Raw genomic sequence first — 25,790 nt, forward strand, 5'->3', positions numbered from 1 at the left:
TAAGTTACACACAGCCTCATTGAGCTGACAAAAACAAGACACACTGCATATTGGCCCAATGTACTCACTTGGTGATGTAGAAACATAGTGCCTACATTTCTGTGAAGTGCCGACTATGCTTTTGGCGATTACAATGACACCAAACAAGATTAAATGCATTTGTGCTCTAACTAGAGGTGTTTGTAAATACTTTGGAAATACTTGCAAAAACAGAAGCAGCTCCATCACTGCCATTTTCTCAAGCTTATAAAGTCCAAAAATACCATCAATCCCAAATACCAAATTCCCAAAATTGACCTTATTAAAGACAATTTCCTATGATGCAACAATTACAAAGTCTTAGGACTGTACAAGTAGAAGGGCAACAGTAACTGGCAATGAATTATACAGTAATGTTTCACAATAACCTCAAAGATGACCTTCACCAGACATGTTATGAAGATTTCATGTGGTAGCAATTATATGAAAGATAAAGTTTCATCCTGTAGAGCTAACAAAGCCCCAGAAACTGATTATGATGTAACAGTTTTTTTAGTGTGATTTTTAGCTTTTGATCTTGACCTTTGACATCTTCATGACAACTGTATCAAAAGAATTCCAAGGGCCAACAGGAAGAAGTCCATGGAAGAAGAATATCTTATGTCAAAAATCTTTGTGCTGCTAATGACATCATTTCTGTTTTGGAATTCCCAGGGCTGTACAATTTTAAGTTGAATGCATTCAGAGCTTTTGGTTTCAATGATATCATTTCTAGTTGGGAAAACTCCCATCCCTCTGGCTACCTTAATATGAAAGTTACATGTATGCATCGCTTGGTAACATTATTTCCAGTTTGAGGAAACAAATGCAAAGTTATTGAATGCAAAATAACTTTAAAACAGTAAGCCCATACCTCTAGGTAGCTTCCTAAGAAAGTTATTGGCACTTCCAGTGTAATGACTTCAAATCTGGTTTGCAAAAAAACATGTCTAATGAAGTGCATCTTAAAGGCAGGGAATATCATGCCTCTAGCCTCCTTATTAAGAAAGTTGCACGGAATTCCGGTATCATGACCTTGATTCTAAATTTCAGCCAATCACATGACTAGTTCTGGTTGAAGGCATAAGTGCTGGCATGTCGTGCCAACACAAGGGGTCTGTTTAGTACACAAAGAAGCAGAACCATCTTATAACCTTCAAAGAAGGAATCCCCATCCTTAGGATATGTACTAAAATTTTATCTGCAAATCTTTACAACAAAACTTCTTCAATTTCATAAACATATACATGTTTGAATGTATGACCATGAGAGTGAATATATTCTTCCATATCAGTTGCAAGTTATTTAAGAACATTTCAAAGGGTTAAACGATATGCAAACAAAATATTACGTCCCTCCATGAGGGTCCTGATGGGGAATACTTTTCAGCGCAAAACAACTAGAAGAATAAGAATACAGCATTATCTCTATCCCCCGCCATGGGGCACATTAGAATATTGTTTGTTCATGTAGGAGTGAAAAAAAACTATAAACAAGAGTCCTATTTAGCCTTAAGAAGAGACAGATATTTGGGCCACTTTATGTCATCAGAAATAATGATTAAATGTGAAATTAATACACACAAAAATTCCCCTTCTCTGGAAGCTCTTAGATAAGCTCTTGATAACACTAAAAACATAACAGTCTTGGTTCTCAGACGCCGCCCACATCTTCATGCACGTTTCGTTTTTATTTCCATTTCTAAAAAATGTAAAAATCCTTATATAATCCGCACCTCAAACACATGACCCAGGCAGTGAAATGCTACAAAACTTATCAAACACAATGCGATCCAATATGGTGCACGGTTACTTTTCCCTTTACATGCGTACTGCTTTAGTGCACATATCATGTACCGGTAAAGGTCAGGTTTTGTGCTTGCTTTGCCATTTGTAAATTTGCCCAATGAAAACATGAAAATTATGATAAAATATCACTAGACGTGATGATTTACAAATTCAATTGTATTTGTGTACTGTATGCTGGACAATGTTTCATATGCAGAGATAACAATCACATGTGTAGTTGTCTCGTAAAATAAGCCGGAAATAGCAATCAGCTGTTAACACATCTATGGGTGTCTATGGGTGATTTAATTTAAAAAATACCTCATGTCATGGCCATTGTCATAACTGACAAGTATTTGTGACAGTGTGACAATGTACCCCCGCTGCTACAAAATGATAACGTACATAATTTCCTTAAACTTAAGTAAAGTAGTCACACAATATTTCTCCTTAAGATTTTGAAACGGGAAGTTTAATAGAAATAGAACATCTTCATAAGAAAGGATTTCAATTCAAAACCTACAAAAACAACAAGTAGTCCGGGCATGAAACAATATCCCTCCCTGAAATGTAAAAGTATTTCAGTGTGTTGGTGGAACATTTTCCCTGCAAGTCAAGTAAGTACAGTTATGCTTCATGGGGTTACAAACCTACTACATCTTCACCCACACCAGGAAGCAATCTCATTAAAGTCAGATCTTAGTTCTCGCTACCGCTAAACAAGGATCTGAGGACATCCCATTACGGGTCACGTCAGAACGACCTTGCGCGAACTTTGACCGACCAATGAAATGACCAATGAAATGACCAATAAAATGACCAATTAGAAGGCAGCTTTCTTGTGCTTTTTGGCACTAATATCAAATTGGCGACTACGCTGCGAAACAAATTTTGACAAATTCTCGATTACAAATTTGAAACCTGAACCAAAGGAACATTCTGGAATGGCTAATAGATGGTCTAGATTGTATGGATTCAGTCGTTAGACCCGTAACTATCGTTCGGAATACCCCGTGTTAAAGTTTTCGAGGTTCGATGATTAGAAATTACATTCCGACTGTCACTTTCATAATCTGGAGCGACGCTCTGATTGGTCGGATGAAAGGTCGTTCTGACGTGACCCTTAATGGGATGTCCTCAGATCTTTGTTTAGCGTTAGCGAGAACTGAGGTCTGATTTTAATGAGATTGCACCAGGAAGTGGCCAGTGACGAAGACAGGGACTGGTTGTGTCGGTTAAACAGTGTGAATATCAGATAAAGTTCTCCACCCTTAATATGTGTAGATCTTTGTCTGCCTTGCACAAGATGAAGGTCAAATTTGTTCATCAACTGACAGAGTTGTACATGATTATTCATGTTGAAGTCTCCTGTCAGAATTGTTTTCCCCATTCCTGTGTGAAGTGAGGATATAGCTTCATCCAAAAGACGCAGAAAGTTCCTAAGTGGGCCTTGAGGTCCGTTTACGACAACAACCAATACAGATGTCTCTGAACCATAACTGCCATCAGCTCCAGAGATGTTGGCCAATGAAACTGTGTGTAACTCAGATCTCTCTTAACTAGCATTGCTACTACATGATCAGATGCCTTGTGCGGGAATGAAAGAGAAGGGAGACGATCTTATTAGTGTATTTCCTCATCTTGGAGATGGGTTTCTGTGAGGCATAACACTATTCCCTCTTCATTAACATGGTCTGACTGAAATGTACCCCCTGGTTCTTGAGAAATTGCGTGATCACAATACAGTGATATGAAGACCGAATACTTTGTATCTTTAACAACAAATGTTCTCTTCTTAAAGCGAGTTCATGGTGAGTTGATGTGATTTGCCCATCATTTCAAACAGGATTTCGTCGAAATTAATGTCATCAAAATTGAATCAAATTTTTGATAAAAGTAATACAATGGATTACAAACGGATAATGGATTAAAGTCCATGTAGTGTATTGATGTTATGCATGTTATATGCGTGATGATAATCCAGAGAAATGACTGCTCCTTTTGTACAACCCACACATGCGCTTGCTGAGCAAAAACCCCCGGCCCTTCCGTCAAGATCTGAACTTTGGCCTGTTTGTCATCTGCTTGAATGGCACATGGTGCCTTAGTAGTACATTTTCTCTGTGAATATTTCATGTGTTAGACTATATATTCGTCGTTGTTAGTGGATTCAGGACATAGCCGGACCAAGTTATTCAACAGGCGAAAGTACTTCATGCATGTTATCTATGTGTTGTTACTGGTTGTGGGGCATCGTAGGTTCACTGGCAATGTTTGAGCCATCTGTTGAAAGGGCAGAGCAGGTTTTCATTGCTGAAGATGTTAAGAATGAAAAACATGTAGCGACTATTATCACTCTCATGTAATCTCCCCCCAAATACCAGCATCACTAAATAATGACAATATGATCACGACCTTGAATGACCACCTAAACCATCAACCAACGGAAATAGGTGAAAGATTTCATTTTACATGACATCACCAGCCTGAATCATGAAATCACTCCTCAACAGTCAGTAAATGTCTGTCTGAATGAATGACTTGATGAATCTGCTTTGAGGGATATCAGTGAAATTCAAGGTACTTCATCGCAGTCTATGAGTGTGAATGGTTACGCAAGACCCAAGAACACTTACTACAAACCATGTTATCGCTGTGGGAGGGGTGGTCATAATCTTAACGACTGTAGATTCAAAGAGGCTATATGTCACAAATGCAAGAGAGTGGTCACCTTCAACAGGCATGTTTGTCCAAAGTACAGGACATTCTACAGAAGTATGAGTCAGTATTCAGGGAAGGACTAGGAAAGTTAAATGAAGTCAAGGCAAAGTGTACCAGAGGATCGTGCACCCAAAAGGCAACAAATGTGCCATAACTGCTCCAGGATAAAGTTGGAGCTGAGCCAGAGAGACTTGAACAGTCTGGTATCACATCCAAGGTTGATTTCAGTGAATAGGCTGCCCACATTTTTCCCATCTTGAAAAGAAATGGCTAGGTCAGAATGAGCGGAGACTTTCAGATCACTGTGAACCCAGTGCTGCAAGATGTGATACACCCAATGCCAAAGGTAGAAGATGTCTTTGCAAAACTGTCAGGAGCACATTATTTCATGAAGACAGACATGAGACAGGCTTATCTACAAATGGAAGTGGAGGATGAATCAACAAGGTATCTCACTTTTAACACTTCAAAAGGACTTTACAGATATAACTGGTTACCTTTTGATATCAAGACAACCCCTGCTATCTGGCAGAGAACTATTGAGCAAGTGTTGCAGGGCAAGCCATTGCCTGAGAACCATTTCTTTTATTTGTTGAAGCCTAAGCTCTTAGATAAGCTAACTTCAGTAGTTTCTTCTAAAACTTGTCCCAATTACAGACACTATGCACCAAGTAAAGAACATGGATCAAGGGCTTGTAAACTCTGTAAACTGTAAAAAAATATTAATTTAGGGGACTAGTTTTCAAACTCAGTCTTGCCAAGTATCTCTTAGATATGCATGCAAACTTTCATTCAGGCAACTTCATGCATGGGCCATAAAATGAATATACGACACCAATTTTCGAACTCATTTGACATCATGACCATCAGAGTGTAAAATTTCATTTCTCTGATTTACATAGTTTTAGAGAAAATAAGTCCCTTTGAGAAGCGGACGAAGTGACTGACGAACTCTGTTCCTATACCCCCTGACCTACTTTGTGGTGGGGGATAAAAAACTATCGTAAACATAAGAAAAGTCTCATTTGTATGACAAAAGATTGATGAAAAATCTCTATAAATATTGCTTAGTTTAAATAGAAACAACGTAAATCTCGTAAAAGTCATATGTGACTAGATGTAACAACACAACAAATTTTGGTATTTGCAAACCACGAATTGCAGTAATGAAATGGGAGCAGAACGAGTTGTCCCAAATGCTCCCTTCAGACAGACTGAAGATGTGCATTTGCACAGAGGTATTTCATACTTCAGATTCAACTTGACAGCTTATCCTCTCTTCAAATGGGTTTCCTTTCAAAGGCAACAAAATAATGATGACTGACTATAGGCTCCAAACTGTACTGCTGACCAACACCCCAATCAAGACCCTCCTAGGTGGATTTCAGTGAAACTATGACTATTTTGCATGTCCCACTCATTTCTACTACTGTCATCATAAAGTTGACATCACTTGTCTGGGGTACCTGGGTAACTATTCAAATCATATAACCACTGCATCCATATGACGTAAATAGTTCTGCAGGAAAGGGCATTTTAGTGCAAACGGTTGGCAAACATAATTTACTCCTGACCTTCACTGTGACCTTGACCTGACACACAAGTCACTCAATACTTTTTCAGTTTATGGCCTACCATAAAGATATACCTAGTTCTAGACTTGAAAATGTAACTTAAGCTATTGATTAATGATGGAGCTGATTAAATAGTAAAAGTTTTCATTCCAGCATGCATTAAAAAAAAAAAACTCACCGTGTTGATTGTCATTCTTGCTTCAAAGTTGTCCACACAGCTGAGAATCAGGTCCACTGGTGTGTCCACCTTCAGTCCACCGCTCCTGTGATCACACAAACAACATCATACATCTTCTTAACCTAAACTCAGATGGATACGTCACCTAGTTACATACTCCAACAGCACAAAGTGTCAATAAAATGCATCATTTTGTGATAAATATGTGATTTATACTTATCCTGACTCATACTAATTTGCTTATCTCTTTTTCTTCACGAAATGTAGTGGAAACCTCTTGTGCAGTGATCCCTGTGAACAGAAAACATCTCACCCAAACTCACTCCTCTTACGCGCATGCACACCGACCAACAGTCTGACTCATCACTCCTTATTTTCTCTTCAATTTTCTTACTATGAAACACATCTGAAAGCAAGGACAGCTGGGCAGGTGGCTTCAGTGTATGAGTCAGGATAAGTATAAATTGTGACTTATTGGCCGGAGAGAACATGGTTCCCGGACCTCATCGCAACAGCAGGAGAACCAATGCTAGTGCGTTTGGGTGAGATGTTTTCTGTTCACAGGGATCACTGCACAAGAGGTTTCCACTCCGTTTCGTGAAGAAAAAGAGATAAGCAAATTAGTATGAGTGAGGATAAGGTTAACTATGATTTTTATAAGGATCGATGTTTTGAATAGTGTGATACATATCAATCCATTAAATGTAAAGTCAACAGTCAAAAGGGTTTCTCAGCATTTTCATGTTCAAAATAATCACCAAATACCAACTGCAAGAAGAAACAATGTGGTAACAATTTGTATATAGAGCAATGTAAGTATTGTGTAAAACTGTTGTATTCACTCAAAGTTTTAGCTTTCCTGTACTTTCTTAAAGTGAAAAATTTGATGGCATTTTTTTTGGCCAAACAAGTAAAATCCTAGATTTTTTTATAGATTTTTGCATACTTATCCTGCATTACTCCTTAATGCATCTACTGCTTGTTTTTGAGCTGTGTGAGGTCTTGTTGAAGAAGAAGTTGTTTCAACTGCCCTATCACACAGCTCCAACGTGGCCAGGGAAGTTATGACATCATGGATCAGCACATTACTGCTAAAAACAGAGCATCTGAAGACATTGTGGGGAGGCAACTCTGTGACGGGAGGGTCCCTTTAGACGCAGTAATGCAGGACAAGTATACCAATATAAAAAATATCTGGATTATACTAGAATTTTTAACTTATCCTGCATTACTCCTTAATGCATCTGAATGCGACGGAAAGGTGGTGGGCAAACCTTCAGATGTGATCTTCCATCCCAAAACTCTCTAAAATCCCTTAGCCAATCAGCGAAGGCCAAGCTCGGTGTCGATCGACCATTACTGTCGACAGGGAAGGAGGGAGTTAGGTATGCCAAATATACAGGTATCGATACAACCGTAGAAGATAAATGATACAATTGACGTACCGAGCCAAAATGCATGAGCATGTAAACTTCTAGTCTGGTACGCAACAGAGAGGACAAGAGGCCAGATCTGGATAGGTATGCGTGCTCTGTGCGTGCCTTACACGTCTTCTAAGGTGACATCTCTCAGGTAGTGACAGTCAAAATACGGTGTCAGATCACCAGAAACAGCCTTCCATAATGGCTAACTTCCACTTGCGATGTCGACGATACAGGAACAAAGAGATGACTGCGTTGTTTGCGGCGATCCCTTGAACGGCAGATGAAACATCGCAGCGCTCTCACTGGACACAGTAGGAGTCCTCCGCTTCCGTATCGACGATAGAGGCGGGATGAGAAAGGATCTGTCGGGCTGTCCTGGGAGCTGGTTCTTGCTGTTGGGAGAGCCAGGAGGAAGATTGTCTTTTCCATCAGGTGGGAATGGACTGGTTCAAAGGTTCAAAGGGCGTGCCTCGGAATTGGAGCCCCAATTGATCGACCAGGTTGAAGAACTGGCTCGTTTGCTGAAGGAGTGAGTTGGAGCGAGTCGTTCCCTGGTTCTGGAGACACCAGATGACGGTGATGTTTTCTGTTGAGATGCTGATCTGTGCGTGCTGAAGGGCATGCTTCCTGTGAGAGAGAGCCAGTATGAGCTCATCTAGTTCCAGGTTGTTGATATGCCACTTCCAGGTGTGCTCCCCATCCTAAAAGAGAGGCATCAACGAATAGGTGTAACGAGGTCATAGGCTCTATCAAGGAGACACCGTCTAAGACGTTCGTTCTACCGTCCACCACCATGAAGCATGAGGTGGTCTGGGAGGGCAATGGATACAGACAATTCTTGGCGTCTGATGTAAGGTGCCAGGAACATCTGAATCGGGCACAGTTGGAGTCATCCTCTGGAGGTCAAGTCCTGTGCTGATGATAGAAGGTCCAAGATCGCTTGCCACTAGCACAGCATGCATGAGTTGGAGTTGGATTCAGTCTCACCTGACAGGAGGTCTCAGTCAGTTTTGAAGAGGCCCCCAATCAACTGGAGACAGAAGGTAGGCATGAGTTCCGAATTCCATATACTGATGGGGAGGAAGGACGGCTGAAGGAAGTTGTGCCTACGTTGATAGGTAGCTGACCTAGATGGCTTGAATGAAGCAGACTGAGAGATGTGGGCCAGAGCCTTGAGGGAGGTCTCATCCCTGGTGAAAGGCTGATATCCGGGAGAGAGTCTTTGAGACTTTGCCATTAAAGAAGAAGGTAGACGACTATGGTTGACGGAGGAGGTGCGCATATGTGTCCTCATGTGTTCCACCTGTCGATGGAGGTAGGAGAGGACAGTGGTGAGGTGGTCCTGTCAATGGGGGTTATCCTCCAAGAGGTCCTGCATAATGGTCTTGGAGGTGGACGCCATGAGTGATAGTGGCTTGAGGGAGCGTCTGAGTTCCGTCTCAACATAGGTGAGCTTGATGTCTTGAATGCGGATGGTGGTGGGGCCGTTGGAGCCTGTCATGCGGTGTAAGTCTTCATCAAGGGTGTGGGCAGTGTCCACAAGCTGGAAGGAATGGATAGGAATATCCTCTTTTTTTGTATTTTTTTCGAGAAGTCCTCATTAAAGGCTGTGATCATATTTGATCAAGGGATTCGGAGGGATGGAGGTGGGATTGAACCAAATTGGGTCCCACTTATCCCTGCCCTGGCCAGGCAAAGGATCCACGGCCTCCAGCCGGTCAGACAACCAATCAGTCGCCTGGTTGAAGCAGAGGTGGACGTCGACCTCAGACGTCGATCCTTTATAGGGTGGAACAAAGGAGGCTTCAGAGTCTGACTGGTAACTGCTAGAACAGCCAACCGGAGAGCGGCTTTGGAAACGGTGGCAGGAGTGAGACAACTTGCTGCTCCGCATGAGGAATTCCTGGGGGCAGAGAATGTTACCTGCAATGACGCAGACTGTAATCACAATGCGTCCCCGCCCTGGTTTATGAAAAACAGGTTTACGAGAACACATAAAACAACACCACATAAATAAAAAATATAATTGCAAGAATACTTAATGATGAAGTACCAGGCAACACAAAGGAAAACAGAATCCAAGCCACGAGATTCTGTGGCCATGTAAAATATTCACGGTGGTTATTTGAAACAACAAGACACCTGAGATTACTGTGGTGAAATAATTATGCTATGGTGTAAATCATATGAAATATATAAAGATACAAACCGGAGGCACAATATAGTCACAAGAGAAATTCACAAAAGAATCAAACACACAAGGGTTGAACAAGTTTTTGACTGAGATCAAAAACACAGGTCTTGCTTCTGTGAATGACAGCAGTAACATGCTGATCCGTGATGTCATCAATTCTGTGGTCACATGGGAGCTAGTTGTCAGATAGTTGAAACAACTTCTTCTTCAGCAAGACATCACTAAGCTCTTGTTTTTGTCAAGAACAAGCAGTAATGCAGGTTAAGATAAAAATTAAATTTAAGGCTAGTTTGGGGTCTTCCAAAGGCTCTCTTATAGTTTTTATGACCCACATAAATGGAAATTGTACACTCAAAGTTAGCTTGTCCTCTCCTGGTATTTACAAATCACTAAAAAAAAGACATAAATGTTTGACAGAGAGAGAGATACATAGAGACTAGGGGAAGAGAGAGAGTGAAAAGAAACATGATGACATATTTACTCTGACTACACACTACCCATGCTTGGCACTTATTGTGATGACATATTTACACTGACTACACGGAACTTATCTTTGGCACTTGTTGTGATGACATATTTACACTGACTACACATTACCCATGTTCGGCACTTATTGTGATGACATATTAACACTGACTACACAGGACTTATCTTTGGCACTTGTTGTGATGACATATTTACACTGACTACACATTACCCATGTTTAGCACTTATTGTGATGACATATTTACAATGACTACACGGAACTTATCTTTGGCACTTATTGTGATGACATATTTACACTGACTACACATTACCCATGTTTGGCCCTTTTTGTGATGACATATTTACACTGACTACACGGAACTTATCTTTGGCACTTATTGTGATGACATATTTACACTGACTACACATTACCCATCTTAGGCACTTGTTGTGATGACATATTTACACTGACTACACATTACCCATGTTTGGCACTTATTGTGATGACATATTTACAATGACTTCACAGAACTTATCTTTGGCACTTATTGTGATGACATATTTACTCGACTACACATTACCCATGTTCGGCACTTATTGTGATGACATATTAACACTGACTACACGGAACTTATCTTTGGCACTTGTTGTGATGACATATTTACACTGACTACACATTACCCATGTTTGGCACTTATTGTGATGACATATTTACACTGACTACACGGAACTTATCTTTGGCACTTATTGTGATGACATATTTACACTGACTACACACTACCCATCTTTGGCACTTGTTGTGATGACATATTTACACTGACTACACATTACCCATGTTTGGCACTTATTGTGATGACATATTTACACTGACTACACAGAACTTATCTTTGGACCTTATTGTGATGACATATTTACACTGACTACACGGAACTTATCTTTGGCACTTATTGTAATGACATATTTACACTGACTACACGCTACCCATGCTTGGCACTTATTGTGATGACATATTTACACTGACTACATACTACCCATGCTTGGCACTAATTGTGATGACATATTTACACTGACTCACCTGATCCTCTCCACAAAGTGATTGAAGTTGTCCACAGTTGTTATATTATAGTTGTACACCTCAAACTCTACATCTGGGTTGATATCCCTACAATTACAAAATAATGTACTACGTCAGGATGACAGCTCTACTATACTCAAGTGTGCGTGGCAGTCTAGATGACACATGGAGATGTCATGCACCATTCTGAGTGTGTGGCAGTCTAGATGACACATGGAGATGTCATGCACCATTCTGAGTGTGTGGCAGTCTAGATGACACATGGAGATGTCATGCACCATTCTGAGTGTGTGGCAGTCTAGATGACACATGGAGATGTCATGCACCATTCTGAGTGTGTGGCAGTCAAGTGGGCACATGGAGATGTCATGTTGACTATTCTGAGTGTGTGGCAGTCTAGAGGACACATAGAGATGTCATGCACCCATCTCAGTGTTTGTTCTGCTGTCTGCTAGACACATGGAGATGTCATCTACCCATCTCAGTGTGTGTTCTGCTGTCTGCTAGACACGTGGAGATGTCATGCACCAATCTCAGTGTGTGGCAGTTTAGGAGACACATGGAGATGTCTTGCACCATTCTGAGTGTGTGGCAGTTAAGGAGACACATGGAGATGTCTTGCACCATTCTGAGTGTGTGGCAGTCTAGGGGACACATGGAGATGTCAGGCACCATTCTGAGTGTGTGTTCTGCTGTCTGCTAGACACATGGAGATATCATGTACCCATCTGAGTGTGTTTTGCTATGTCCTAGACACATGGAGATGTCATGCACCCATCTGAGTGTGTGTTCTGCTGTCTGCTATACATGTGGAGATGTCATGTACCCATCTCAGTGTTTGTTCTGCTGTCTGCTAGACATGTGGAGATGTCATACACCCATCTCAGTGTGTGTTCTGCTGTCTGCTAGACACATGGAGATGTCATGCTCCCATCTGAGTGTGCGTTCTGCTGTCTGCTAGACACGTGGATATGTCATGCACCAATCTCAGTGTGTGTTCTGCTGTCTGCTAGACATGTGGAGATGTCATGCACTCATCTCAGTGTGTGGCAGTTTAGGAGACACATGGAGATGTCTTGCACCATTCTGAGTGTGTGGCAGTTTAGGAGACACATGGAGATGTCTTGCATCATTCTGAGTGTGTGGCAGTCTAAGGGACACATGGAGATGTCAGGCACCATTCTGAGTGTGTGTTCTGCTGTCAACTAGACACATGGAGATGTCAGGTACCATTCTGAGTGTGTTTTCTGTCTACAAGACACATGGAGATGTTATGCACCCATCTGAGTGTGTGGCAGTTTAGGAGACACATGGAGATGTCATGCACCCATCTCAGTGTGTGGCAGTCTAGGGGACACATGGAGATGTCATGCCATTCTGAGTGTGTGTTCTGCTGTCAACTAGACACATGGATATGTCATGCACCATTCTGAGTGTGTTTTCTGTCTACAAGACACATGGAGATATTATGTACCCATCTGAGTGTGTTTTGCTATGTCCTAGACACATGGAGATGTCATGCACCCATCTGAGTGTGTGTTCTGTTGTCTGCTAGACATGTGGAGATGTCATGCACCCATCTCAGTGTGTGTTCTGTTGTCTGCTAGACATGTGGAGATGTCATGCACCCATCTCAGTGTGTGTTCTGCTGTCTACAAGACACATGGAGATGTCTTGCACCATTCTGAGTGTGTGGCAGTTTAGGAGACACATGGAGATGTCTTGCACAATTCTGAGTGTGTGGCAGTCTAGGGGACACATGGAGATGTCAGGCACCATTCTGAGTGTGTGTTCTGCTGTCAACTAGACACATGGAGATGTCAGGTACCATTCTGAGTGTGTTTTCTGTCTACAAGACACATGGAGATGTTATGCACCCATCTGAGTGTGTGGCAGTTTAGGAGACACATGGAGATGTCATGCACCCATCTCAGTGTGTGGCAGTCTAGGGGACACATGGAGATGTCATGCCATTCTGAGTGTGTGTTCTGCTGTCAACTAGACACATGGATATGTCATGCACCATTCTGAGTGTGTTTTCTGTCTACAAGACACATGGAGATATTATGTACCCATCTGAGTGTGTTTTGCTATGTCCTAGACACATGGAGATGTCATGCACCCATCTGAGTGTGTGTTCTGTTGTCTGCTAGACATGTGGAGATGTCATGCACCCATCTCAGTGTGTGTTCTGTTGTCTGCTAGACATGTGGAGATGTCATGCACCCATCTCAGTGTGTGTTCTGCTGTCTACAAGACACATGGAGATGTCATGTACCCATCTCAGTGTGTGTTCTGCTGTCTGCTAGACACATGGAGATGTCATGTACCAATCTCAGTGTGTGGCAGTTTAGGAGACACATGGAGATGTCTTGCACCATTCTGAGTGTGTGGCAGTTTAGGAGACACATGGAGATGTCTTGCACCATTCTGAGTGTGTGGCAGTCTAAGGGACACATGGAGATGTCAGGCACCATTCTGAGTGTGTGTTCTGCTGTCTGCTAGACACATGGAGATGTCATGCACCCATCTCAGTGTGTGTTCTGCTGTCTGCTAGACACATGGAGATATCATGTACCCATCTGAGTGTGTTTTGCTATGTCCTAGACACATGGAGATGTCATGCACCCATCTGAGTGTGTGTTCTGCTGTCTGCTAGACATGTGGAGATGTCATGTACCCATCTCAGTGTTTGTTCTGCTGTCTGCTAGACATGTGGAGATGTCATACACCCATCTCAGTGTGTGTTCTGCTGTCTGCTAGACACATGGAGATGTCATGCACCAATCTCAGTGTGTGTTCTGCTGTCTGCTAGACATGTGGAGATGTCATGCACCCATCTCAGTGTGTGGCAGTTTAGGAGACACATGGAGATGTCTTGCACCATTCTGAGTGTGTGGCAGTTTAGGAGACACATGGAGATGTCTTGCATCATTCTGAGTGTGTGGCAGTCTAAGGGACACATGGAGATGGCAGGCACCATTCTGAGTGTGTGTTCTGCTGTCAACTAGACACATGGAGATGTCAGGTACCATTCTGAGTGTGTTTTCTGTCTACAAGACACATGGAGATGTTATGCACCCATCTGAGTGTGTGGCAGTTTAGGAGACACATGGAGATGTCTTGCACCATTCTGAGTGTGTGGCAGTCTAGGGGACACATGGAGATGTCATGCCATTCTGAGTGTGTGTTCTGCTATCAACTAGACACATGGAGATGTCATGCACCATTCTGAGTGTGTTTTCTGTCTACAAGACACATGGAGATATTATGTACCCATCTGAGTGTGTTTTGCTATGTCCTAGACACATGGAGATGTCATGCACCCATCTCAGTGTGTGTTCTGCTGTCTGCTAGACATGTGGAGATGTCATGTACCCATCTCAGTGTTTGTTCTGCTGTCTGCTAGACACGTGGAGATGTCATGCACCCATCTCAGTGTGTGGCAGTTTAGGAGACACATGGAGATGTCTTGCACCATTCTGAGTGTGTGTTCTGCTGTCTGCTAGACACATGGAGATGTCATGCACCCATCTGAGTGTGTGTTCTGCTGTCTGCTAGACACGTGGAGATGTCATGCACCCATCTCAGTGTGTGTTCTGCTGTCTGCTAGATATGTGGAGATGTCATGCACCAATCTCAGTGTGTGTTCTGCTGTCTGCTAGACACGTGGAGATGTCATGCACCCATCTCAGTGTGTGTTCTCCTGTCTGCTAGACATGTGGAGATGTCATACACCCATCTCAGTGTGTGTTCGCTGTCTGCTAGACACGTGGAGATGTCATACACCCATCTCAGTGTGTGTTCTGTTGTCTGCTAGACACGTGGAGATGTCATGCACCCATCTCAGTGTGTGTTCTGCTGGCTACAAGACACATGGAGATGTCATACACCCATCTCAGTGTGTGTTCGCTGTCTGCTAGACACGTGGAGATGTCATACACCCATCTCAATGTGTGTTCGCTGTCTGCTAGACACGTGGAGATGTCATGCAACCATCTCAGTGTGTGTTCTGCTGGCTACAAGACACATGGAGATGTCATGCACCCATCTGAGTATGTGTTCTGCTGTCTGCTAGACACATGGAGATGTCATGCACCCATCTCAATGTGTGTTCTGCTGTCTGCTAGACACATGGAGATGTCATGCACCCATCTGAGTGTGTGTTCTGCTGTCTGCTAGACATGTGGAGATGTCATGTACCAATCTCAGTGTTTGTTCTGCTGTCTGCTAGACACGTGGAGATGTCATGTACCCATCTCAGTGTGTGGCAGTTTAGGAGACACATGGAGATGTCTTGCACCATTCTGAGTGTGTGGCAGTTTAGGAGACACATGGAGATGTCTTGCACCATTCTGAGTGTGTGGCAGTCTAGGGGACACATGGAGATGTCAGGCACCATTCTGGGTGTGTGTTCTGCTGTCTGCTAGACACATGGAAATGTCATGCACCCATCTCAGTGTGTGTTCTGCTGTCTGCTAGACACATGGAGATGTCATGCTCCCATCTGAATGTGTCCTGCTGCCTGCTAGACACGTGGAGATGTCATGCACCCATCTGAGTGTGTGTTCTGCTGTCTGCTAGACACATGGAGATGTCATGCTCCCATCTGAATGTGTCCTGCTGCCTGCTAGACACGTGGAGATGTCATGCACCCATCTGAATGTGTGTTCTGCTGTCTGCTAGACACATGGAGATGTCATGCACCCATCTGAGTATGTGTTCTGCTGTCTACTAGACACATGGAGATGTCATGCACCCATCTGAGTATGTGTTCTGTTGTCTGCTAGACACATGGAGATGTCACGCACCCATCTGAGTATGTGTTCTGCTGTCTGCTAGACACATGGAGATCTCATGCACCCATCTGATCGTGTGTTCTGCTGTCTACTAGACACATGGAGATGTCATGCACCCATCTGAGTATGTGTTCTGTTGTCTGCTTGACAAATGGAGATGTCATGCACCCATCTGAGTATGTGTTTTGCTGTCTACTAGACACATGGAGATGTCATGCACCCATCTGAGTATGTGTTCTGCTGTCTACTAGACACATGGAGATGTCATGCACTCATCTGAGTATGTGTTCTGTTGTCTGCTAGACACATGGAGATGTCACGCACCCATCTGAGTATGTGTTCTGCTGTCTGCTAGACACATGGAGATGTCATGCTCCCATCTGAATGTGTCCTGCTGCCTGCTAGACACGTGGAGATGTCATGCTCCCATCTGAATGTGTTCTGCTGTCTGCTAGACACATGGAGATGTCATGCTCCCATCTGAATGTGTTCTGCTGTCTGCTAGACACATGGAGATGTCATGCACTCATCTGAGTATGTGTTCTGTTGTCTGCTAGACACATTGAGATGTCACGCACCCATCTGAGTATGTGTTCTGCTGTCTGCTAGACACATGCAGATGTCATGCTCCCATCTGAATGTGTCCTGCTGCCTGCTAGACACGTGGAGATGTCATGCACCCATCTGAGTGCGTGTTCTGCTGTCTACTAGACACATGGAGATGTCATGCACCCATCTGAGTATGTGTTCTGCTGTCTGCTAGACACATGGAGATGTCATGCACCCATCTGAGTGCGTGTTCTGCTGTCTGCTAGACACGTGGAGATGTCATGCACCCATCTGAGTGCGTGTTCTGCTGTCTACTAGACACATGGAGATGTCATGCACCCATCTGAGTATGTGTTCTGCTGTCTGCTAGACACGTGGAGATGTCATGGACCCATCTGAGTATGTGTTCTGCTGTCTGCTAGACACATGGAGATGTCATGCACCCATCTGAGTATGTGTTCTGCTGTCTACTAGACACATGGAGATGCCATGCACCCATCTGTGTATGTGTTCTGTTGTCTTCTAGACACGTGGAGATGTCATGCATCTATCTGAGTGTGTGTTCTGCTGTCTACTAGACACGTTGAGATGTCATGCACCCATCTGAGTGTGTGTTCTGCTGTCTACTATACACATGGAGATGTCATGCACCCATCTGAGTGTGTGTTCTGCTGGCTGCTAGACTCATGGAGATGTCATGCACCCATCTGAGTGTGTGTTCTGCTGTCTACTAGACACATAGAAATGTCATGCACCCATCTGAGTGTGTGTTCTGCTGTCTGCTAGACACATGGAGATGTCATGCACCTATCTGAGTGTGTTTTGCTGTCTACTAGACACATGGAGATGTCATGCACCCATCTGAGTGTGTGTTCTGCTCTCTACTAGACACATCGAAATGTCATGCACCCATCTGAGTATGTGTTCTCCTTTCTGCTAGACACGTGGAGATGTCATGTACCCATCTCAGTGTGTGGCAGTTTAGGAGACACATGGAGATGTCTTGCACCATTCTGAGTGTGTGGCAGTTTAGGAGACACATGGAGATGTCTTGCACCATTCTGAGTGTGTGGCAGTCTAGGGGACACATGGAGATGTCAGGCACCATTCTGAGTATGTGATCTGTTGTCTGCTAGACAAATGGAGATGTCATGCACCCATCTGAGTATGTGTTTTGCTGTCTACTAGACACATGGAGATGCCATGCACCCATCTGAGTATGTGTTCTGCTGTCTTCTAGACACGTGGAGATGTCATGCATCTATCTGAGTGTGTGTTCTGCTGTCTACTATACACATGGAGATGTCATGCACCCATCTGAGTATGTGTTCTGCTGTCTGCTTAACACATGGAGATGTCATGCACCCATCTGAGTGTGTTTTGCTGTCTACTAGACACATGGAGATGTCATCTACCCATCTGAGTGTGTGTTCTGCTGGCTGCTAGACTCGTGGAGATGTCATGCACCCATCTGAGTGTGTGTTCTGCTGTCTACTAGACACATAGAAATGTCATGCACCCATCTGAGTGTGTGTTCTGCTGTCTGCTAGACACATGGAGATGTCATGCACCTATCTGAGTGTGTTTTGCTGTCTACTAGACACATGGAGATGTCATGCACCCATCTGAGTGTGTGTTCTGCTGTCTACTAGACACATGGAAATGTCATGCACCCATCTGAGTATGTGTTCTGCTGTCTGCTAGACACGTGGAGATGTCATGTACCCATCTCAGTGTGTGGCAGTTTAGGAGACACATGGAGATGTCTTGCACCATTCTGAGTGTGTGGCAGTTTAGGAGACACATGGAGATGTCTTGCACCATTCTGAGTGTGTGGCAGTCTAGGGGACACATGGAGATGTCAGGCACCATTCTGAATGTGTGTTCTGCTGTCTGCTAGACACATGGAGATGTCATGCACCCATCTCAGTGTGTGTTCTGCTGTCTGCTAGACACATGGAGATGTCATGCTCCCATCTGAATGTGTCCTGCTGCCTGCTAGACACGTGGAGATGTCATGCACCCATCTGAGTGTGTGTTCTGCTGTCTGCTAGACACATGGAGATGTCATGCACCCATCAGAGTATGTGTTCTGCTGTCTACTAGACACATGGAGATGTCATGCACCCATCTGAGTATGTGTTCTGTTGTCTGCTAGACACATGGAGATGTCACGCACCCATCTGAGTATGTGTTCTGCTGTCTGCTAGACACATGGAGATGTCATGCACCCATTTGATCGTGTGTTCTGCTGTCTACTAGACACATGGAGATGTCATGCACCCATCTGAGTATGTGTTCTGTTGTCTGCTAGACAAATGGAGATGTCATGCACCCATCTGAGTGTGTGTTCTGCTATCTACTATACACATTGAGATGTCATGCACCCATCTGAGTATGTGTTCTGCTGTCTGCTTAACACATGGAGATGTCATGCACCCATCTGAGTGTGTTTTGCTGTCTACTAGACACATGGAGATGTCATGTACCCATCTGAGTGTGTGTTCTGCTGGCTGCTAGACACATGGAGATGTCATAGAAATGTCATGCACCCATCTGAGTGTGTGTTCTGCTGTCTGCTAGACACATGCAGATGTCATGCAACCATCTGACTATGTGTTCTGCTGTCTGCTAGACACATGGAGATGTCATGCACCCATCTCAGTGTGTGTTCTGCTGTCTGCTAGACACGTGGAGATGTCATGCACCCATCTCATTGTGTGTTCTCCTGTCTGCTAGACATGTGAAGATGTCATGCACCCATCTCAGTGTGTGTTCTCCTGTCTGCTAGACATGTGGAGATGTCATACACCCATCTCAGTGTGTGTTCGCTGTCTGCTAGACACGTGGAGACGTCATACACCCATCTCAGTGTGTGTTCTGCTGTCTGCTAGACACATGGAGATGTCATGCACCCATCTCAGTGTGTGTTCTGCTGGCTACAAGACACATGGAGATGTCATACACCCATCTCAGTGTGTGTTCTCCTGTCTGCTAGACATGTGGAGATGTCATACACCCATCTCAGTGTGTGTTCGCTGTCTGCTAGACACGTGGAGATGTCATACACCCATCTCAGTGTGTGTTCTGCTGTCTGCTAGACACGTGGAGATGTCATGCACCCATCTCAGTGTGTGTTCTGCTGGCTACAAGACACATGGAGATGTCATACACCCATCTCAGTGTGTGGTCGCTGTCTGCTAGACACGTGGAGATGTCATACACCCATCTCAGTGTGTGTTCGCTGTCTGCTAGACACGTGGAGATGTCATGCACCCATCTCAGTATGTGACAGTTTAGGAGACACATGGAGATGTCTTGCACCATTCTGAGTGTGTGGCAGTTTAGGAGACACATGGAGATGTCTTGCACCATTCTGAGTGTGTGGCAGTCTAGGGGACACATGGAGATGTCAGGCACCATTCTGAGTGTGTGTTCTGCTGTCTGCTAGACACATGGAGATGTCATGCACCCATCTCAGTGTGTGTTCTGCTGTCTCCAAGACACATGGAGATATCATGTACCCATCTGAGTGTGTTTTGCTATGTCCTAGACACATGGAGATGTCATGCACCCATCTCAGTGTGTGTTCTGCTGGCTACAAGACACATGGAGATGTCATACACCAATCTCAGTGTGGGTTCGCTGTCTGCTAGACACGTGGAGATGTCATACACCCATCTCAGTGTGTGTTCGCTGTCTGCTAGACACGTGGAGATGTCATGCACCCATCTCAGTGTGTGTTCTGCTGGCTACTAGACACATGGAGATGTCATGCACCCATCTGAGAATGTGTTCTGCTGTCTGCTAGACACATGGAGATGTCATGCACCCATCTCAATGTGTGTTCTGCTGTCTGCTAGACACATGGAGATGTCATGCACCCATCTGAGTGTGTGTTCTGCTGTCTGCTAGATATGTGGAGATGTCATGTACCAATCTCAGTGTTTGTTCTGCTGTCTGCTAGACACGTGGAGATGTCTTGAACCATTCTGAGTGTGTGGCAGTTTAGGAGACACATGGAGATGTCTTGCATCATTCTGAGTGTGTGGCAGTCTAGGGGACACATGGAGATGTCAGGCAACATTCTGAGTGTGTGTTCTGCTGTCTGCTAGACACATGCAGATGTCATGCAACCATCTGACTATGTGTTCTGCTGTCTGCTAGACACATGGAGATGTCATGCACCCATCTCAGTGTGTGTTCTGCTGTCTGCTAGACACGTGGAGATGTCATGCACCCATCTCATTGTGTGTTCTCCTGTCTGCTAGACATGTGAAGATGTCATGCACCCATCTCAGTGTGTGTTCTCCTGTCTGCTAGACATGTGGAGATGTCATACACCCATCTCAGTGTGTGTTCGCTGTCTGCTAGACACGTGGAGACGTCATACACCCATCTCAGTGTGTGTTCTGCTGTCTGCTAGACACATGGAGATGTCATGCACCCATCTCAGTGTGTGTTCTGCTGGCTACAAGACACATGGAGATGTCATACACCCATCTCAGTGTGTGTTCTCCTGTCTGCTAGACATGTGGAGATGTCATACACCCATCTCAGTGTGTGTTCGCTGTCTGCTAGACACGTGGAGATGTCATACACCCATCTCAGTGTGTGTTCTGCTGTCTGCTAGACACGTGGAGATGTCATGCACCCATCTCAGTGTGTGTTCTGCTGGCTACAAGACACATGGAGATGTCATACACCCATCTCAGTGTGTGGTCGCTGTCTGCTAGACACGTGGAGATGTCATACACCCATCTCAGTGTGTGTTCGCTGTCTGCTAGACACGTGGAGATGTCATGCACCCATCTCAGTATGTGACAGTTTAGGAGACACATGGAGATGTCTTGCACCATTCTGAGTGTGTGGCAGTTTAGGAGACACATGGAGATGTCTTGCACCATTCTGAGTGTGTGGCAGTCTAGGGGACACATGGAGATGTCAGGCACCATTCTGAGTGTGTGTTCTGCTGTCTGCTAGACACATGGAGATGTCATGCACCCATCTCAGTGTGTGTTCTGCTGTCTCCAAGACACATGGAGATATCATGTACCCATCTGAGTGTGTTTTGCTATGTCCTAGACACATGGAGATGTCATGCACCCATCTCAGTGTGTGTTCTGCTGGCTACAAGACACATGGAGATGTCATACACCAATCTCAGTGTGGGTTCGCTGTCTGCTAGACACGTGGAGATGTCATACACCCATCTCAGTGTGTGTTCGCTGTCTGCTAGACACGTGGAGATGTCATGCACCCATCTCAGTGTGTGTTCTGCTGGCTACTAGACACATGGAGATGTCATGCACCCATCTGAGAATGTGTTCTGCTGTCTGCTAGACACATGGAGATGTCATGCACCCATCTCAATGTGTGTTCTGCTGTCTGCTAGACACATGGAGATGTCATGCACCCATCTGAGTGTGTGTTCTGCTGTCTGCTAGATATGTGGAGATGTCATGTACCAATCTCAGTGTTTGTTCTGCTGTCTGCTAGACACGTGGAGATGTCTTGCACCATTCTGAGTGTGTGGCAGTTTAGGAGACACATGGAGATGTCTTGCATCATTCTGAGTGTGTGGCAGTCTAGGGGACACATGGAGATGTCAGGCAACATTCTGAGTGTGTGTTCTGCTGTCAACTAGACACATGGAGATGTCAGGTACCATTCTGAGTGTGTTTTCTGTCTACAAGACACATGGAGATGTTATGCACCCATCTGAGTGTGTGGCAGTTTAGGAGACACATGGAGATGTCTTGCACCATTCTGAGTGTGTGGCAGTCTAGGGGCACATGGAGATGTCATGCACCCATCTGAGTGTGTGTTCTGCTGTCTGCTAGACACGTGGAGACGTCATACACCCATCTCAGTGTGTGTTCTGCTGTCTGCTAGACACGTGGAGATGTCATGCACCCATCTCAGTGTGTGTTCTGCTGGCTACAAGACACATGGAGATGTCATACACCCATCTCAGTGTGTGTTCTCCTGTCTGCTAGACATGTGGAGATGTCATACACCCATCTCAGTGTGTGTTCGCTGTCTGCTAGACACGTGGAGATGTCATGCACCCATCTCAGTGTGTGTTCTGCTGGCTACAAGACACATGGAGATGTCATACACCCATCTCAGTGTGTGTTCGCTGTCTGCTAGACACGTGGAGATGTCATACACCCATCTCAGTGTGTGTTCGCTGTCTGCTAGACACGTGGAGATGTCATGCACCCATCTCAGTGTGTCTTCTGCTGGCTACAAGACACATGGAGATGTCATGCACCCATCTGAGTATGTGTTCTGCTGTCTGCTAGACATGTGGAGATGTCATGTACCAATCTCAGTGTTTGTTCTGCTGTCTGCTAGACACGTGGAGATGTCATGCACCCATCTGAGTGTGTGTTCTGCTGTCTGCTAGACATGTGGAGATGTCATGTACCAATCTCAGTGTTTGTTCTGCTGTCTGCTAGACACGTGGAGATGTCATGCACCCATCTCAGTATGTGGCAGTTTAGGAGACACATGGAGATGTCTTGCACCATTCTGAGTGTGTGGCAGTTTAGGAGACACATGGAGATGTCTTGCACCATTCTGAGTGTGTGGCAGTCTAGGGGACACATGGAGATGTCAGGCACCATTCTGAGTGTGTGTTCTGCTGTCTGCTAGACACATGGAGATGTCATGCACCCATCTCAGTGTGTGTTCTGCTGTCTCCAAGACACATGGAGATATCATGTACCCATCTGAGTGTGTTTTGCTATGTCCTAGACACATGGAGATGTCATGCACCCATCTCAGTGTGTGTTCTGCTGGCTACAAGACACATGGAGATGTCATACACCAATCTCAGTGTGGGTTCGCTGTCTGCTAGACACGTGGAGATGTCATACACCCATCTCAGTGTGTGTTCGCTGTCTGCTAGACACGTGGAGATGTCATGCACCCATCTCAGTGTGTGTTCTGCTGGCTACAAGACACATGGAGATGTCATGCACCCATCTGAGAATGTGTTCTGCTGTCTGCTAGACACATGGAGATGTCATGCACCCATCTCAATGTGTGTTCTGCTGTCTGCTAGACACATGGAGATGTCATGCACCCATCTGAGTGTGTGTTCTGCTGTCTGCTAGATATGTGGAGATGTCATGTACCAATCTCAGTGTTTGTTCTGCTGTCTGCTAGACACGTGGAGATGTCTTGCACCATTCTGAGTGTGTGGCAGTTTAGGAGACACATGGAGATGTATTGCATCATTCTGAGTGTGTGGCAGTCTAGGGGACACATGGAGATGTCAGGCAACATTCTGAGTGTGTGTTCTGCTGTCAACTAGACACATGGAGATGTCAGGTACCATTCTGAGTGTGTTTTCTGTCTACAAGACACATGGAGATGTTATGCACCCATCTGAGTGTGTGGCAGTTTAGGAGACACATGGAGATGTCTTGCACCATTCTGAGTGTGTGGCAGTCTAGGGGCACATGGAGATGTCATGCACCCATCTGAGTGTGTGTTCTGCTGTCTGCTAGACACGTGGAGACGTCATACACCCATCTCAGTGTGTGTTCTGCTGTCTGCTAGACACGTGGAGATGTCATGCACCCATCTCAGTGTGTGTTCTGCTGGCTACAAGACACATGGAGATGTCATACACCCATCTCAGTGTGTGTTCTCCTGTCTGCTAGACATGTGGAGATGTCATACACCCATCTCAGTGTGTGTTCGCTGTCTGCTAGACACGTGGAGATGTCATACACCCATCTCAGTGTGTGTTCTGCTGTCTGCTAGACACGTGGAGATGTCATGCACCCATCTCAGTGTGTGTTCTGCTGGCTACAAGACACATGGAGATGTCATACACCCATCTCAGTGTGTGTTCTGCTGTCTGCTAGACACGTGGAGATGTCATACACCCATCTCAGTGTGTGTTCGCTGTCTGCTAGACACGTGGAGATGTCATGCACCCATCTCAGTGTGTCTTCTGCTGGCTATAAGACACATGGAGATGTCATGCACCCATCTGAGTATGTGTTCTGCTGTCTGCTAGACATGTGGAGATGTCATGTACCAATCTCAGTGTTTGTTCTGCTGTCTGCTAGACACGTGGAGATGTCATGCACCCATCTCAGTATGTGGCAGTTTAGGAGACACATGGAGATGTCTTGCACCATTCTGAGTGTGTGGCAGTTTAGGAGACACATGGAGATGTCTTGCATCATTCTGAGTGTGTGGCAGTCTAGGGGACACATGGAGATGTCAGGCACCATTCTGAGTGTGTGTTCTGCTGTCTGCTAGACACATGGAGATGTCATGCACCCATCTCAGTGTGTGTTCTGCTGTCTCCAAGACACATGGAGATATCATGTACCCATCTGAGTGTGTTTTGCTATGTCCTAGACACATGGAGATGTCATGCACCCATCTCAGTGTGTGTTCTGCTGGCTACAAGACACATGGAGATGTCATACACCAATCTCAGTGTGGGTTCGCTGTCTGCTAGACACGTGGAGATGTCATACACCCATCTCAGTGTGTGTTCGCTGTCTGCTAGACACGTGGAGATGTCATGCACCCATCTCAGTGTGTGTTCTGCTGGCTACAAGACACATGGAGATGTCATGCACCCATCTGAGAATGTGTTCTGCTGTCTGCTAGACACATGGAGATGTCATGCACCCATCTCAATGTGTGTTCTGCTGTCTGCTAGACACATGGAGATGTCATGCACCCATCTGAGTGTGTGTTCTGCTGTCTGCTAGATATGTGGAGATGTCATGTACCAATCTCAGTGTTTGTTCTGCTGTCTGCTAGACACGTGGAGATGTCTTGCACCATTCTGAGTGTGTGGCAGTTTAGGAGACACATGGAGATGTCTTGCACCATTCTGAGTGTGTGGCAGTCTAGGGGACACATGGAGATGTCAGGCACCATTCTGAGTGTGTGTTCTGCTGTCAACTAGACACATGGAGATGTCAGGTACCATTCTCAGTGTGTTTTCTGTCTACAAGACACATG

The 25,790-nt window shown here is 44.8% G+C and overlaps 1 protein-coding gene across 2 annotated transcripts in view; it reads right to left on the reverse strand.

Moving 5' to 3' along the window:
* LOC124119775 (ubiquitin-like modifier-activating enzyme 5) overlaps window positions 1-25,790 on the reverse strand; it is a 61,830-nt gene that overhangs the window by 16,536 nt on the left and 19,504 nt on the right. For both annotated transcript variants that reach the window (XM_046482408.2, XM_046482409.2), the window contains exons 5-6: window positions 11,437-11,523; window positions 6,279-6,363 (exon numbers count right to left, since the gene is read on the reverse strand). In XM_046482408.2, coding sequence (XP_046338364.1) covers window positions 6,279-6,363; window positions 11,437-11,523 — 172 coding nt within the window. The remainder of the gene's footprint in view (window positions 1-6,278; window positions 6,364-11,436; window positions 11,524-25,790) is intronic.

Source organism: Haliotis rufescens, unplaced genomic scaffold (assembly GCF_023055435.1).
Source record: "Haliotis rufescens isolate VD_foot unplaced genomic scaffold, xgHalRufe1.0.p SCAF_4, whole genome shotgun sequence".
NCBI classification, from domain to species: Eukaryota; Metazoa; Mollusca; class Gastropoda; order Lepetellida; family Haliotidae; genus Haliotis; species Haliotis rufescens.